Genomic DNA, 15,639 nt, shown 5'->3' with positions numbered 1-15,639 from the left:
TGTTGTTTGTTTGTGCAAAGCTTACAACAGAGAAATTATGTTGTCACCTTATGCATAGAGCTGCTTTTTAGTGCATGCATGGATGCATCCATTAGTGTATCTAATAATAATGCATGATGAAGACATCACAATATGGACCAGCTTAGAGTTAATACAGAGAGAAACCGAGCTTGTTTTTGTTCTTCCTTTATGTCTTGACATTTCTGAAGCATTGGTGGTTCAGCCGTTCAGACCTGTAATTTAATCTCTGTTACCTAATCATCTTTCCACCAGGTCCTCCTGGACCTCCTGGAGTGGTGATTGTGGAGGAGATCACAGATACCACAGCCACCCTGTCCTGGACCCGTGGCCTGGACAACCACAGCCCTATCAGCACCTATAATTTACAGGCGCGCAGCCCATTTTCATTAGGCTGGCAAACTGTCAAAACAGGTAATCAATAAGGAGCAAATTGCAGCATGTACTCTGTGAGGTTAATGCGGGGCCATATACAAAGGCCTTAATCCTGCCCAAAGTCAAGTACCGAGATGGTGAATCAGCCCAACTAGAGCAAGGTTACTGGTTTCAGGAGACATAATTACTTTTATACTATAACACAACCAGCCTTTGACATCTCATCTAGAAAGTAATGGATAAAGTGTCTTACACTGTTCTCTGGACCAAACTCTGACCAAGACTTTCTTCTCAGATGCACGTTTAAGAAGTTGAATTACAGTTCTCTTTCAAGATGTCATTTTATTGTCTGAGCTTGGCTGTTTTTCAAAAGAACTTAGCAAAAAGTAATTTGAGCTTATATCAAATGTCATTGCTTTGAATTTTATTCTGTGTCATATCACCCGTTAATGGGAAATTAACCTTTTGGGCTTGAATTATAAGACTTATCTATTTTCATTTAGTGTAAATGCACTTTCACTGCTTAAAAAATGAATTAGCTTCTATTTTCTGTACCTTGACAGAAAAACCATCAATTACTATTACTTAGCATTAAAGGATGAAGGCTTGCTGAGCATTGTGTGTAATCCATCTTAATATGCCGTGTGATAATAATAGCAGAGTTTAAGGTGTGATAATGATTCATCCCCACAGAAATATAAATCATACTTTGTATACACTCTTCTCACATCATGTCTGTTCAACCACATTTAATTCGATAAAGCACAATTAGGACTCTGTGATGTATTGTCAGTGTTGAACTTGTTAAGATTAGCATAAAGGGGATTGGGCTTTTAGCTCCCACTCCTTGCAAACACAGTTATCAGCTCATGTTTGAAGAGCAGCTTGCTTGACAGAGTGGTCTCATTGTGAGCTGCTTTGGATGATAAGAATGTAAGCTCCACTGCTTCACTGAATGTTGCCTTAGTTAGCATAGAGAGACCTTTGGTTCATTTGTGACACGGATATGCTTTCAGTATGTTTGTTTGTTGTTGCAGGATCAATATTGACACTCTTTGATTATGACAGCCCTGAAGAAACTAGATTAGTTATGTTACCTGATTGTAATTCCCTTTAAAATACATTCATAAAACTTTATTCCATCTCAGGATGTAATATATATAATTTCTTAGCTCTCTGTAGATACTGTGAAAATTGATTGAAGTCAGCTTCCCCCTATGTAATGAGTTGTACCTCCAAATGTGCTCTAAAGCTGCTAGTAAGCTGTTCAGACATCAAAACAACATCACATACCAGGTTTCAAGAAAATTGCGTATCGTCACAAATATCCCAGCAAATCTGAAGAGAAGGTGTAATACCGTGCAGTCCCTAAGAAATAAGACAATGGCTTTTTTTTTTTTTTTTTGGCTCTCTACTCTAGCACCATGGATTTTAAATGAAACAATGGGTATGAGGTTAAAGTGTCAACCCACAGCTTTTACACACAGATGTAAACATTGTAGGAATTATCCTTCAATTTTAGGGAACAGAAAGTAATTAGTCAAGCTGACACAGTCTTGTAAGTCATATGAAGTCATCATATTTAACCGTATATATAATCCGTTGCAGTTAATGACTGTCTGTAGGCTACAGACATCAGCAGTCACTTTGTAGCTTCCCTGGTGATGCTCTGCCAGCCATCATAACTCCTTGCTTGCTTCAGTCTGGCCCTAAGCAGAAAAACCTGCCTCATCTGTATTGTTAAGCATAATTGTCCTGCTGCTCTATTTCAAGAGATTTCATATCCAAAGGTCTATGGTTCCTACCGTTTTTACACAGTGTGCATCTGATCACTTAAATACCCTTAAAGCCTTAGCGTTCGTACTTAAGGCAGTGTATGTTTTGCATGCAAAACATATTGTGAACAAAAGTGCAGGAACTGTTATGTGGCATTTGTCCTGATTACCAACACTGTTGTCTGCAGACCCAGACCCAGTGACAGGGGACATGGAGTCAGCCATGGCTGTGGAGCTCAACCCCTGGGTGGAATATGAGTTCAGGGTTGTGGCCAGCAATGCAATCGGGACCGGAGATCCCAGTGCACCTTCGAGAGGAGTTAGGACTAAAGAAGCAGGTAATCCTCTAAAGCCATCAGTGCTGCATATGCACTACATTCAAGTCACATTTTGACACACATAATCACCCGGTAGTCCAGCCACTTATTATATAATGTGCAAATTCCAGCTGATGATTTATTGTAGCTAGAGAGCTTACAGTATACCACCTTATATTCCCATTGTTAATATACTCAATTTTAATTGGGCAAGAAGTTGAAAATAAGCAGCTTACATGAATTTCAACAAGTTTAGTGTTTCTGCTAAAGCAGCCAGTCCTTTAATGCCCAGAGGCAAAGACACAGCAGAATACACTATTTATGGTGAGCAAAAATTGACGGAGACAGGCTGGAAGAAGCGTGCCGCTTCACTAACTGCTCGTTTCTCGTCTATAAAATGTAATAATTACAAAGGTCATTGGTCATTTGGAAGTGGCTTATTTAATCTGTCCTATCTCTTCAGCATAATTAGCAGACTAATTACTGTATCTACACACAGTTGTGGTAATCCATCCTTAAAGTTATAATCCATGATCCAAATGTCAACAAAAGGGTACAAAATTCAAAACACAGCACTGGAACCTGCTCTCACTCATATTTTAATGCAGGCACAAACATAAAACACAAAACATTTTAATCATTATAAGAAAGTTTACAATTTCAATTTAATTCTTGTGCATTCCCATCTTCAGTTTTGAAAAACATTTTGAAGTGAATTTGTAGTGCTGGGTCAGTGATGCAGTGTTAACCTTTCTGTTTCAACAGTCCCGTCAGTGGCACCAGTGAACGTCAGTGGAGGGAATGGCCGCAGGCATGAACTGGTCATCTCGTGGGAGGTAGGTCCTCTGCCAAACTCCCTCTGTAGCAAACGTGACTATATATGTGCAAAAAAACAAATGTCGCAGTGCGTCTGGTGCCTCAGTTAAACAAGCTCAGATTTTTGTTGAATAAACAGAAGTTAATGGAAGTCTAGCCTCACTTAAAATAAACTTTGCAGTTTCCTGTTGCATCTAAAAATGTCAACAACATGACATTCAAACTGTGGAATGTTTTCAAAACTCCTCAGAAAGGATATAATAATGATATATCCACTAAATAATAAATATATTTATGAGAGAGGGCTTTAAGGTCCTTGAATTTCAAAATGCTTACTGTATAAAACATTATCTTGTTTTTTTAAAGATACTGAGGCAGAAACTGCCACATTTATTATACTGAAATTCAAATTCCAATTATATTTATAATTAAACAGGATTTTAAATTGGAAACTTTACTATCTATTCAATTCAGTTTTATTTTTACAGCACAAAATCATAACAGAAGTTATCTCAGGACACTTGTCAAATAGAGCAGGTCTACTTCTTATAAAAAATTATTCACAGAGACCCAGCAATTCCATCTGTACTGTAATTAAAATGAAAAATCTATGTGATTCCAAGTAAATCCAAGTAAGTAGATTAGATCAACATTTCAAGTGCTAAATGTGCTTGTTTATTATAAAAACCTGCCTTGAATGTCAATATGAAAGGGACTCCATATGGGAAATCATTTGTAGTTATATGCTCTGTTTTCCAGTAAAGTGCATGGCTGTGTTGCATTATGTAAACAGAACCGTGTTAAACACAATCTTATGAGGTTTGTTTCTGGTTTTCAGAGGAGATGCACAGTAATCAGTCACTCTAAAGTAACTAATCCACAGGTAATGAGACAGACGATGAAATAGAAATTTGTTCAGCTATATGTCAGAAAATACACTCATGTTTTAGGGAGCTTTTGCCAACTTGTGTAAAAATATGACAAAGTCTAAAATGTAACTTTTAGGTAACAGAAATAAATATAATCACGCACCCTCAAAGCAGGTTAGGTTACAGTAATCTGCAGTATCACAGTGATAATAATAAGTATGCTGAAGACCTGCAGGCCAGATTGAAGAAGAAACAAGTTGATGTAATAATTGTAATCACCAGTGCAAGTCTATATTAGCTTGCTAATAACCCCAAACAACATAATAAACTACAGAATATTTTTCATTATGTGATTTATGAGTTTATTTTTATGAAATTAACATCTTGGTCCTATAAGCCAGTGTTTCCCAACCTCTCCTGCTTGTGACCCTCTGAAACAAAGCAGTGCCTGCGGTATTGAAAATCCTGGGCATAAAAGCACCAAATGATGATTATTTTTAGGATTTTTACATGATTAAATATGGGAAGAAACCTATATGGTGTGAATATTCATCATTTAACTTGAGAAAGTATGACTCACCAAGACTACAAATGTGATAATAAATCTGTATGTTGGGGGAATTTATCATCACCCACCCACTGCTAAGAACATCTCTGAACCCGTAGGTTGAGAATCAGTGCAGTAATCCAAGAGTGGAAACAAGCCCACTGAAACAAGGTTCACTTTAAACATCTGCACTGAAAGTACAGCTTTGCCATTGTTCCCTTAGGTATTCAACTGTCACTAAGTAATAAATCCTGCATGAGAATGTGACTTAATAATCATGTAGAGCCTGCTACTGCACGTACCAATCATTAAAAACCTTCACTTTTTGTTGCCTGGGAATACTTGTCAGACATTATTAAAGGGGATAAAGCATGGTTGATGGACGACGCTAGTCCTTGTGGTTTCTAAGCTTGAAGGAAACGGTCTAATGATTTTAAGATATACAGATGATTGCATTAGTTTACAGTCAGCTGCATTCGCTTGAGGTGAGATATCATGAGTAGCTCCAGAGTGTGCTGGGGACCTGTGTTTGCTTGCCGTCCTTATTCCCAGAACCATCAAAGTGGGATCTAATTAAAACATAGAGGAAAGTTTCAGCAGTTCGAGTGAGAAAGTGATGAGAGTAGTCAGTAAAGTAAAGTCAGTCAGTAAAATGTAGGAAGACAGATGTATAGAGGGATTTGCTGGAGTATTTAAAGAACAGTTGTACATAGGAGGTTGACATTTCCTTTTTTAAACACCTTAGACCCTTCTTCAAAAAAAATATTCTGTGCCTGACAAATCATTTGCATCAAATGTACAAATAGACACTGACATATGTTCTTGACTGTGATTTCTCTCATTTATATTTTTGTGGTTTTATCCACTTACCTCAGCTCTGAAATATGGTTTCTTCTCACCAGCATCATGTGTCAACACCAAACAAACCCCCCAAAAAAACCATCCCCAACAGTAAACAAAAATGTTGGTATGGACAAAGAGTCCATAAATAGTAGTCCATTAAAGGTATATTAGGTAAGAGTCAAAGCAAATGTTCAACTAGCAATGTTCTAAATGGTTGCATTTAACACAGCTTGGTGTTTGAGATATAAGCTTTAGTCTAATTAAAGTAGTTACTGTATGCTGTGATTGAATTTGGCTTTAGTCAGTGTTCCCTCGCAAGTCTTAATATGTTGCTGAATAATTGTTCTTAAGTCAGAAAAGCATGCCTGCACTTCCTTGATCAGGAGGCGCAGCATCCAGCTAAAAAAAGAAGCACACTCAGTTGTTTTATACTGTAATGCCACTACTGTGGCAGTCCTTTTCAGCACCACAGCTGCAGAGACAAAAGTAAAATAACCCAGGTGGGGATGCACTGAACTCCCAGTCAGCCATGACCTTTCTGATAGAAAAAGGCGAGAGAGATGCACATTATATCCAGTGGGATAACACAAAGGTGGAGGTTGTAGTGTTCATAGTACTGGGAGAGGTGTGAGGGGGCTCAGGTGAGCCCCCATTATTAGGGCAACGTGACCTTTTTTCCCATTTGAAAGAGAAAATGTGGTAGACCCATCTGCTGCAATATTCTACAGGATTTTCTCTCACTTGCTTTCACTAAATTTTAATTCCATTTTGGAGGTATTGAGCAGGTTGAGCCTGGAAGAAAGACTTAATCTATTCCAACGAAGGAATAAACCTGACGGGAACGTGCTTCGGTCCACTAGGGCAGGATGCTTTTCCACAAGATCAGAGGTTGAAATAGATGTTGTACAAAGGAAGCACCTGTATGAGATAAAGATTTATTTGTCCCAAGGGAGTCATAGCAGCAGCAAAAATACAATACAAGCCATAGTATAACAACTAGAGCCCAGTCAAATGAATACACAAAAAACAATATGTTGATAATTTTCCCAAGACAAACCTCCAGTTGACCTGAAGTAATTACTATTGACAGACTCATAGATTGTCTGTGGATGCAGTCTACAGACATGCATTTTCAGCACATGTGCATGGTGTTTTCATTGCCTGCCATTGGCTCTCCTGGCTGTAAGACTCAAAGAGTGTGTGCCAAAGTGTTGTTGGTTGTGCAAATTGTCATTACAAGCAGGGCAAAAACTCCTGCTTCATCATTTACAGTAGCATAACCCCAGGATCACAGCTCATTGCATTTTAAACAGGGGCTCACTTTATTCTGTTGGAAATTTGTTTTACCATCCAGGGTCTGGAGTTTGAGGGCAGAACTTGGTCACAATTGTGAAATTTGCTGACAAAGCTGAAAGAAGGCCAGCTGGGCCATGTATAACACGGAGCTGCATCAGCCGGGCAAGTGATTAAGATGTTGTGAATTTACAATTTGGTCCCACCAGAGAGGCACAATGATGATTAACCTTGAATCTCAGAGTCGCTCCCAATAAATCCAGGGTTGTTTATGAATATCTGTTTGTAATCTCAATCTTGACAATGGTTGTACAAAACGTAATAAATCTCACACCAAGTAAAGAGGATATTAGTCTGAACTGTTTCCAAGAGGACAGCTTGGCTCTCAGCCAGGTTTAGGGCACAGCATGACCAGAATTACTATGAGCAAAGCTGAGAATTTGCAATTGAGATCAGTTGAAGGATATATTAACAGGGGAACAGTGAACAGATGTGGAAGCAACTGACAGTTATTCTTGTAGTTATTAAGTATGGGAGCCCAACTGCCACTGGGTAGATAACCTTCACATGAGGAGAAGTGCCCCTCAGTGGCACATTATAGGGGATAATGTCCATTCCAGATGGGATGGTGTTTGGTAGTAGACCATTTCCTATTAATAACTTAAGAGTGTCATTAGAGTAGCTAGTATAACACAATGACAACATCCTTATGAATAAATACAGGACCCCATGTTGGAAGAACCATCGAGGGATACTTAAAGTTACACAAAACCATGATTGGTGCTTGGTTAGACACAAAGCCCTGATAAAGAGTCCTTTCAAGCCATGCATGAACTTGAGTAATTACAGAAAGTGATTCTTAGTGAAAAAATTTCTTAACCCAGAATTCTTAAGGATTCTCTTGATGAGACTCGGGAAACTGTAAAATCTGCAGCTTTTCTGTTACAAACCTCTATGATGAGAGCAATTTGTTTCTTCAAGTACCTCAGCATAAAGAAAGTGTGAACATTATTTAGTCTGCTCATTTGTTTTTATTCAGACAGTTTTGCAATCAGATCAATTCACTTCTGAAGTACAGAGTGCATAATAGTGAAAAATTAAAGTACTACTTAAAAAATTATGAAATGATGTTTCCTCGCTCCCCATTGTGGGGTACAATAATTGGTCACCCATCAATAAGTCTGTCAGTTCAGAGTATCACAGGACAATGCTCCACTTTGTGCAGTGTCCTCCTTTTGGTACTTTTTAGTCCTTTTAGCTCTGCCCTATTTCTTCTCGTTTCTGCTAACTGCTTTTGGAAATAAATCAGGACTTTGTCAGTGATCAATGGAGATGGATATTAAAGGAGACGGAGCAGGAATGTTAGCCCTTTTTGGCAGTCGAGGCATGTGAGCGCATGGCAGTTCTGCCTCTCCAATCATCTGTGGAGAGTTGTCAGAGCCTGGACGGCCATGGTGGGCAGGGTTATTAAGCAGGATGAATGACTTAACAGTCTCCGCAGCTTCATTCAGCCGTCTCATTAGAGTCGACGGTGAGAGACTGCTTTTTCTCGGGGAGCCATTGGGAGGACCATTAGTGTTGCCCCTACAGTCACCATCACTGAGCCCAGCAGGCCCCACAATTTCATCCACAAGACTTACCTCAGTTGTCTCAGCCTCCTAACTGTGTCCACATTTACAGAATCTGTGCCTATCTCAATTCCCAAACCCACAAGTGTTTCTAGACATAACTAGCTAATTTGTTCATGCTGTTTTTTAAAGACCCATATTCCTTGGCATCTCTTTCAAACCATTGCCAGCTCCTATAATAACTTTGATGGAAGCTAATTCATTTTCACTGATCATCCCTATAATTAGGCAGTCATGGTGAATGGTCGTTGTTGAATGAAATGTGAACTACATCTCCATCCACCGCCAATCCCCCTGTAGACTAGATGGCTAATTTGGGTGATGCCTTCAGGGGACAATATTACTTTGAAGCCTATGCAAATCAACACATTACAGCGCGGGCTGTTTTTGTTGCCAAGAACAGGTGTACAGGTGTTTGTCATTTATTAAATTTAGCCAAAGATTTAATCCCTGCAGCTCACATTTTAATTAAATTCTAGCTCACTTAATAAATTGGCATTTGATTTGATTAAGCACCGAGCAGCTGTGGAAGACAGCGCCCTGTTTCACCACTTCAGGAAAAGCACAGATAAGTATTGAAGCCAGCACACCAAACCTGTGTCCCAAAAATCCCCCTGTCAGACACGGAAAAGATAAATAGCTACATAATGGGCACAACTGAGCCAGATATGATTTGTTTCCATTACTCAAGACTGACTGCATCTTTATTAACACTGGCAGACAGTTACAGTAAATGGGTAGTAAATTGAAAGCTGGTTATAGTGGCGTTTCAAAGAGGAAAAAGTCATGTTTTGTTGAATAAGAGTCTTACTTGCACAGAAGAAGTTGTTGAAATGAGAAAATGTGCAAATAATGCTCCTTCAGTCACAGAGCTGAAGTGCTGGTAAGTCAGTTCGCACTTAATTTCAGTGAAGGACACTCCTGGATGATAGATTCTCTCTTTCCGTTGTTTTCAGCCTGTATCTGAGGAGTTCCAAAATGGTGAGGGCTTTGGGTATATCGTTGCATTTCGTGCCAACGGAACCAGAGGCTGGAAGGAGAAAATGGTGACTTCAGCAGACTCTACAACGTATAAATACAGAGACGAGACGTTCCCTCCCCTTACTCCGTTTGAAGTGAAGGTCGGAGTGTACAACAATAAAGGAGATGGGCCGTTCAGCAAAGTTGTCATCATCCACTCTGCTGAGGGGGGTGAGTTCATACTTGTGGTTGCATGGATTTAAAAAGTACAGAGGGAATAGTTTTTCGGGCATTTTATGATTGTCACCATTTTGACTTGTTTCACAGAGCCGAGGGAAGCACCATCTGATGTGAAAGCTTATATCATTTCTTCATCGGAAATAAGGGTCACTTGGAAACCCCCCAATCCTGGCCCCGGAAGGCCGAGAGGATATGAGGTGCTTTTAAATTGTCTGCGTGTGCTTGTGTGCGTTGGTGTCTATGCACGAACATTTACAGACAGTATCTGATACTATTGCACAAGCATACTTACCTTTGTGCATGATTTGAGGTTTGATAACAGTATAAAGTCATTCCTTTCTGCTAACAGGTCAGCTACTGGAAAGACATTGAGCAGGAAGAGTTGGGGAAAAAACAAAGAACTGTGAAAAACGAAACATCCATGGTCTTGACAGGACTAGAGGGCAACAGTCTGTATCTCATCACAGTAAAAGGCTTCAACAGCATCGGCCAGGGTCCTGCCACTGCCGCTGTCACAGCCAAGACCAGGAAGGCCCGTGAGTGCAGCACTGACACTAATCACGTAACACTATATATGGAATAGAGGCTACCTGTTAAGTTCGCCCTAAATCCCCTTGTAAAAAGTGTAGTAATTGACCTAGTTGGTTGAAACACTGTGTAAAATCTGTTTGAATTTGCAACCTGAGTGTTCTCTCCGTAGCTCCTGCTCAGCCTCCAACCAACCTCATGTGGATTCAAGAGGGCAACAACGTGTCTTTAAGCTGGGACCCAGTGAAGGCAAAAGACAATGAATCGGATGTCATCGGGTACATGGTAATGATCAATCTCTAAAGTCACGTTTGTTCGTAACATTAAAAAACGTTCATGCAAAAACTCTAGATGTGCCAATTAAGAAGAACTGCTAGTTGCAAATGTATTTTTTACCACCATACATAGAATTATTTAATGATGTTAATGGTTTATGTCATGGCCTTTAGTTTAAATTGTTTTAACTATGTTTCTGAGAGAAAAGGTTTTTACTGACAGTTTGGTATGTCAGCCAGCTCTAAATACTACAGCCCCATGGTTTCCAGCCAGTGAGAGTGGCAGGTTTAGAACATTTCATCACTGCAGTTGAAAACAAAATATCAAACAGAAGTGAATTTATTCAGTATTAAGCAGCATCTGAAAGTGAATCAGTTTAAACTGCTGTATATGTTTTAAGGATTCTCTGAAGTGTAAACCTTAGCTTCAGCTTGCCGTTATTGGCATAGACAACAAAAACGTGCTCAGTAATTGGACATTTGGACTAACATTTGCATGCAGTTTTATAACTGACTTTGTATTTAAAGAACTTGAAATTTACTTGCACATCTCTTATGCTGTTGATTAAAATGGGAAATTGTCCTGCAGGTGTTGCTCAAACAGGAGGGCAGAGGTCACAACCAGGTGACAAGAACCATTAACCCTTCCACCATGCTCTCACTGCCAGAGGGAGGCACCTATATCATTGAGGTGCGCGCCCTCAGCGAAGGGGGAGAGGGAGCCGTCAGCTCCCAAGTTCGTGTGGTCACCTCCTCCGGTAAGCTCAAAGCTAGTTAGTCGCCTCCCCTCTAAGCCACACGGTCCATTACATGACCTCTGAAATCCAATCTCCATGCACAGGCTGTTTTCTCTTTGTAGCAATCTTATGTTCTGCCCTTAATTGAGTCACCGCAGCTGTTGTGCGAGCCAAGTTTTCTTTGGCTAATACTGTTTTAATTACCTCGCCCACACAAGCCTTCCTACTCTTGCACAGCCAATTAACTTCTAAGCAACAGGACGAACAGAAAGTTTGCAGCCGTGTGTGTGACATGACCAGCCAGTTTCTCATGGCAATGGCTTGCTGTTTTTTCCCTCCTGTCTGTTTTTCTTTGCTTTCCTTTTTTCTTCCTTAAGTTTCTTCCCTGCGCCAAACTCCTTAAGACCAATTCATTCGAAAGATCAATAGAGTTATTTAGCATTAAAAATGAATGCATATCCGGCATTTTGTTTCACATCTTTGTTTTCATCCTTATTGACTTTCTCTCTCTCTCTCTCTCTCTCTCTCTCTCTCTCTCTCTCTCTCTCTCTCTCTCTCTCTCCCTCCCCTCTTCTCTTAGGTGTGCGAGCAAAAAGCAACCAGTGCTCAGTTCACCGCCTGCCACAGAGCCTAACATGGACAGCACTGCTCCTGGTTCTACTGGTGCCTTCAGCTTCTTGGTGAGGCCACTGTGCCAATCCTCATTTTCGTGGAGGGAGCCACCAGTCTTCCGCTCCCTTATTCCCTCTGACTGCCTGCTCGCTTTGGCCTTACCCATCCCAAAGGTCCCGAGGCCTGCCAAAGGGGGTTTAGTCTGCCAGTTAACATGCAGCTCTTCAGAGGTCGTCCTTTTGAGTTCCCTGTTCCTTTTGAGGCTCTGGACATTTTGATTTGCACAGTTCTTTCCAACATCACGGTAGTGTTGTACTGTAGTGTACATTGTGTGGAAAGATTTGTTTAATCATTTACTTTAACATCATGTGTTCCTCTCATTGACTGGCATCTAACCACTTCCAGACGGCCCCTACAGCTCTGGGGCTCTGCAGAGCGTGAACAATTCCTCGAAAGCTGCTGTGGTAGTAATACAGGGATCAGCCGGCCTGTTTCTTTTCATTACTTATCTGCATCAATTTACCCCTTGGCTGCCTAACAAGCAATGCAGCAGAAGCTCTGTAGAGATAAGTGCATTGTTTTCTTATTCACACATTGAGGAGAAAAAAGTTTTTTATGGAACCAAGAATCTTACTATTTCCAGACTTGCTTTTTGTACATTGTGTTACCTTTAGAGAAAAAAACACCGTGGTGTGTGTCAGCTATGTCAAATTCTCTGTTTTTGGTAGTGATTAAGCAATGCTTGGTGATACAGTTTGTTGACTGTTGGATGTATGGAAGTAGGAAACAGGTACCTACCTGTAGTGCCCAAACACATCAATAGACAAAGACAACTCTGTACGGACTCTTGGTATCAGTACAAATAAATGTGATGTATATTTTTTAAATGCTTGTTGTTTGTAATTTCTAAGTTTTAGAAAAAAAAAAAATTATGAAAATGCACTTGGGCTACAAATAACAATTGTTATCATTATTGATCAATCTGTTGATTATTTTATAATGCAGCAATTTATCATTTTGTCTACACAATGTTTCCCAAAGCCCAAGGTGACATCTTCAAATTGTTTGCTTTGTCTGGCCAACAGTCCAAAGATTTACAGTCAAATAAAACCCCAAAAAAGCATCAGATTCCTGTATTTTGAGAGCGTGGAGATGGAAATGTTTGATATTTTTGGTCAATACATAGCAAACGATTAACATAAAAAAAACTAAATGTATCACAACAACACAGAGTCACCATGATGCTTTCATTCTATGTTGCATCTGTAATTGTGAAAATGTTGCTGGTCAGTCAGACAGTTCTGCACTTTGAGACACCTTTCCCAAGTGTTATGTAAAGTCTGGGTTGATTGAATTCCACACACGTGGCATTAGAGGCCACAAAACTTTCTGTGATAAAAGAACCACTGCAGAGCCAAATAGGGCAGCATCAAGAATATCTCTCCCTCCTCTCTGGCTCATCTCTTGCCTTGTCTGCAGTAAAAGCTTATCTCTCACTGGGCAGAAATCCAAATGAATTTGCCTCAAGTGTAATTAATGATAGAATGGAGATCTGTAGTCCTAAAGCCTGCTTGCTTGAGCAGACCTTTTTGCTTGCTCTGCCTCTAGCTCCCTGGACTCTCCATTACAGAGTCAGAGTAACCTGGCTCACCCGCTCAGGTTCAAACAAGGGTACCAGCTCAACCACAAGAGATAGGACCACACAGCAAAACAGAGGACGAACACTGCTCCAAGCAGTGTCTATCCCGTGGATACTCCTCTTCTTTCAGACCTCTCTGTTTTGGTTACATTCAGAGGGGGAGGATGAAGAGGTTGGTCTCCTCTTTCTAACTTGTACATCATTTCCGTCTGTAGTGCAAAGCATTAAGCTGTTTAATGTGGATGGAGGGGTTTTTGCGGTGCTTTTAGGCTGTTCAATGACGTCGGCTCAAACACATACCTCCACACAAGTGCTAATGTACCGACCTTTAATTATTCATGCAGCACCTGTCTGTGTTGGCGCATCTGATTTATGATAATGGATTATGTATCCTGCAAGGGGACCCATTTGGTTCAGAGAGCCAGAAGCTATAGTGTCAGCAATTAAAACATGAACTCCCCTTAGGTTAATGTCAGTGTCTGTGTGTGTGTGTGTGTGTGTGTGTGTGTGTGTGTGTGTGTGTGTGTGTGTGTGTGCACGTGAGTGTGTGCACGTGAGTGTTTGCTGGGATATACTGTACTTTTAGCAATCTACAGTATGTTACATTAGATGGTTTTAGGGATAATGTACAGTATATTGCTTTAGATCAAGAAAGACTTTTACAGGTCCGATTATCATACTTACAAAAGAAAAAGGTATTTTCATCAAGCTGTGGTTTATGAAACTTAAGCTGCTATTAATTATTATTAGTACTAAAATGTTCTTTTTTCACGGACTTGAATATGAAGGTCTTCTTATTTACTGTCATTATCTGTTTTATATTAATACTAAGGTTTGAGTCTCACTTTTTTCTTGCTTCTTTGTGTTTATGAAGCGGGAAGAGTCAAATACGTTTTAGGCTTAAGGTGTCACACTACACTGAAATTGAATAAACCTATTTCCTTGATAGGTTTGGCAACACCTAAGCTAACAGCAACCCTGAAGCCAAGGGATTCGACGTCTCTGCTCCAAGGACGTTTCAACAGGACAAACGCTTGCTGTTAGTTGAAGGACATATGCACCACTTCTATTGCGATATATTTTATTCACATATCAACAGAGATGGTCTATTCATGTGACACCACTAAAGTTTCTCTCCTTCACTCACTCCTGAAACTAAAACCATATACACAGGCATAGTGACCTATCTGTACCAAAACAAAAACTTTAAATATGATACCACAGCAAGCAGCTGCTGATACTACGTATGTCTCCATGCCCAAATGTCCTTTAGCCTTCTAACACTTACAAGTCAAGTATTAAATTGTCTTGGTGGCATCATTGCTGGAGTGTTTGCTCTGTGATTGAGAGCTGAGCTGTGACTTTGCTTTTCAGGCGGGTCACAGTTTAACACTCATCCTGAATTTGCCAGAAGAGTAGGGCCCTCCAACAGATGCTACAGTAAGAGGTAAACTCTAATATCCTACAGTAAGAGACCTTCTGAGTAGCATGTCATTTTCTGTCTTGCATTTGATGTTTTCATGTTTGCCCACGGACTGAGTTGCATTTACCAAAACTGTCACATCACAGTTTTGAGTTACAATTGTCAAGTTTTTCAACAGCTGCTACTGTAGATGACACTAAAGTGGTGAAATTAAATGGCAAGTTTGTCAGGGATTGGGGAAACATGTAGAATGGTGCAATAATGCAGCATGTCTGTGTGTCTACGTTGGTGTTCTTAGGAATTCAGGACCACTCACACATTACACTGAATTAAAAACCATAATTGTAGTTTCACCCTAATTCAATTTTGTCTGCAGTTTTTCTCAATACGCTTTAATTAAGTGTCCTCAATTCATAATTTTCTACCAATGTATTTCTGGTTAATGTTCTTATAGTATAATTAAAATCGTGTGTGTGATGTGAAACCTTCTGTGGTGATGAAACATTCTCCAGATAAGATCATTTCTAAATTGCTGAGTGAGATATCAACCGAGTTATTTTCTATCTTTGCTGTGGTACAAGACATTCTGTAGTTTTTGCTATATAAATGTAAAAATATAACTGTCGGGACTTCTGATACAGCTAACTAATTTGTGTTTGCTGTTGGAGGTTTCTGTGATGTTTGGATTTTCGGCCTGCTGGTCCCCCCCGGCAGTGGCAGGGATGGCAAAGAATGAGAATTAGG

At 40.0% G+C, this 15,639-nt stretch overlaps 1 protein-coding gene across 5 annotated transcripts in view; it reads left to right on the top strand.

Moving 5' to 3' along the window:
- Window positions 1-12,720, top strand: part of cntn5 (contactin 5) — a 96,495-nt gene extending 83,775 nt beyond the window's left edge. For all 5 annotated transcript variants that reach the window (XM_051398143.1, XM_051398146.1, XM_051398145.1 and 2 more), the window contains exons 16-24: window positions 274-432; window positions 2,357-2,506; window positions 3,251-3,321; window positions 9,438-9,672; window positions 9,769-9,878; window positions 10,031-10,217; window positions 10,382-10,494; window positions 11,074-11,242; window positions 11,802-12,720. In XM_051398143.1, the coding sequence (XP_051254103.1) occupies window positions 274-432; window positions 2,357-2,506; window positions 3,251-3,321; window positions 9,438-9,672; window positions 9,769-9,878; window positions 10,031-10,217; window positions 10,382-10,494; window positions 11,074-11,242; window positions 11,802-11,905 (1,298 nt within the window). In that variant the 3' untranslated portion in view covers window positions 11,906-12,720. The remainder of the gene's footprint in view (window positions 1-273; window positions 433-2,356; window positions 2,507-3,250; window positions 3,322-9,437; window positions 9,673-9,768; window positions 9,879-10,030; window positions 10,218-10,381; window positions 10,495-11,073; window positions 11,243-11,801) is intronic.
- Window positions 12,721-15,639: the final 2,919 nt, after the last annotated feature.

This window comes from Dicentrarchus labrax, unplaced genomic scaffold (assembly GCF_905237075.1).
Source record: "Dicentrarchus labrax unplaced genomic scaffold, dlabrax2021, whole genome shotgun sequence".
NCBI lineage: Eukaryota > Metazoa > Chordata > Actinopteri > Moronidae > Dicentrarchus > Dicentrarchus labrax.
The sequence above is the reverse complement of the archived record's forward strand: the minus strand, read 5'-3'. Positions and strand labels throughout refer to the sequence as shown.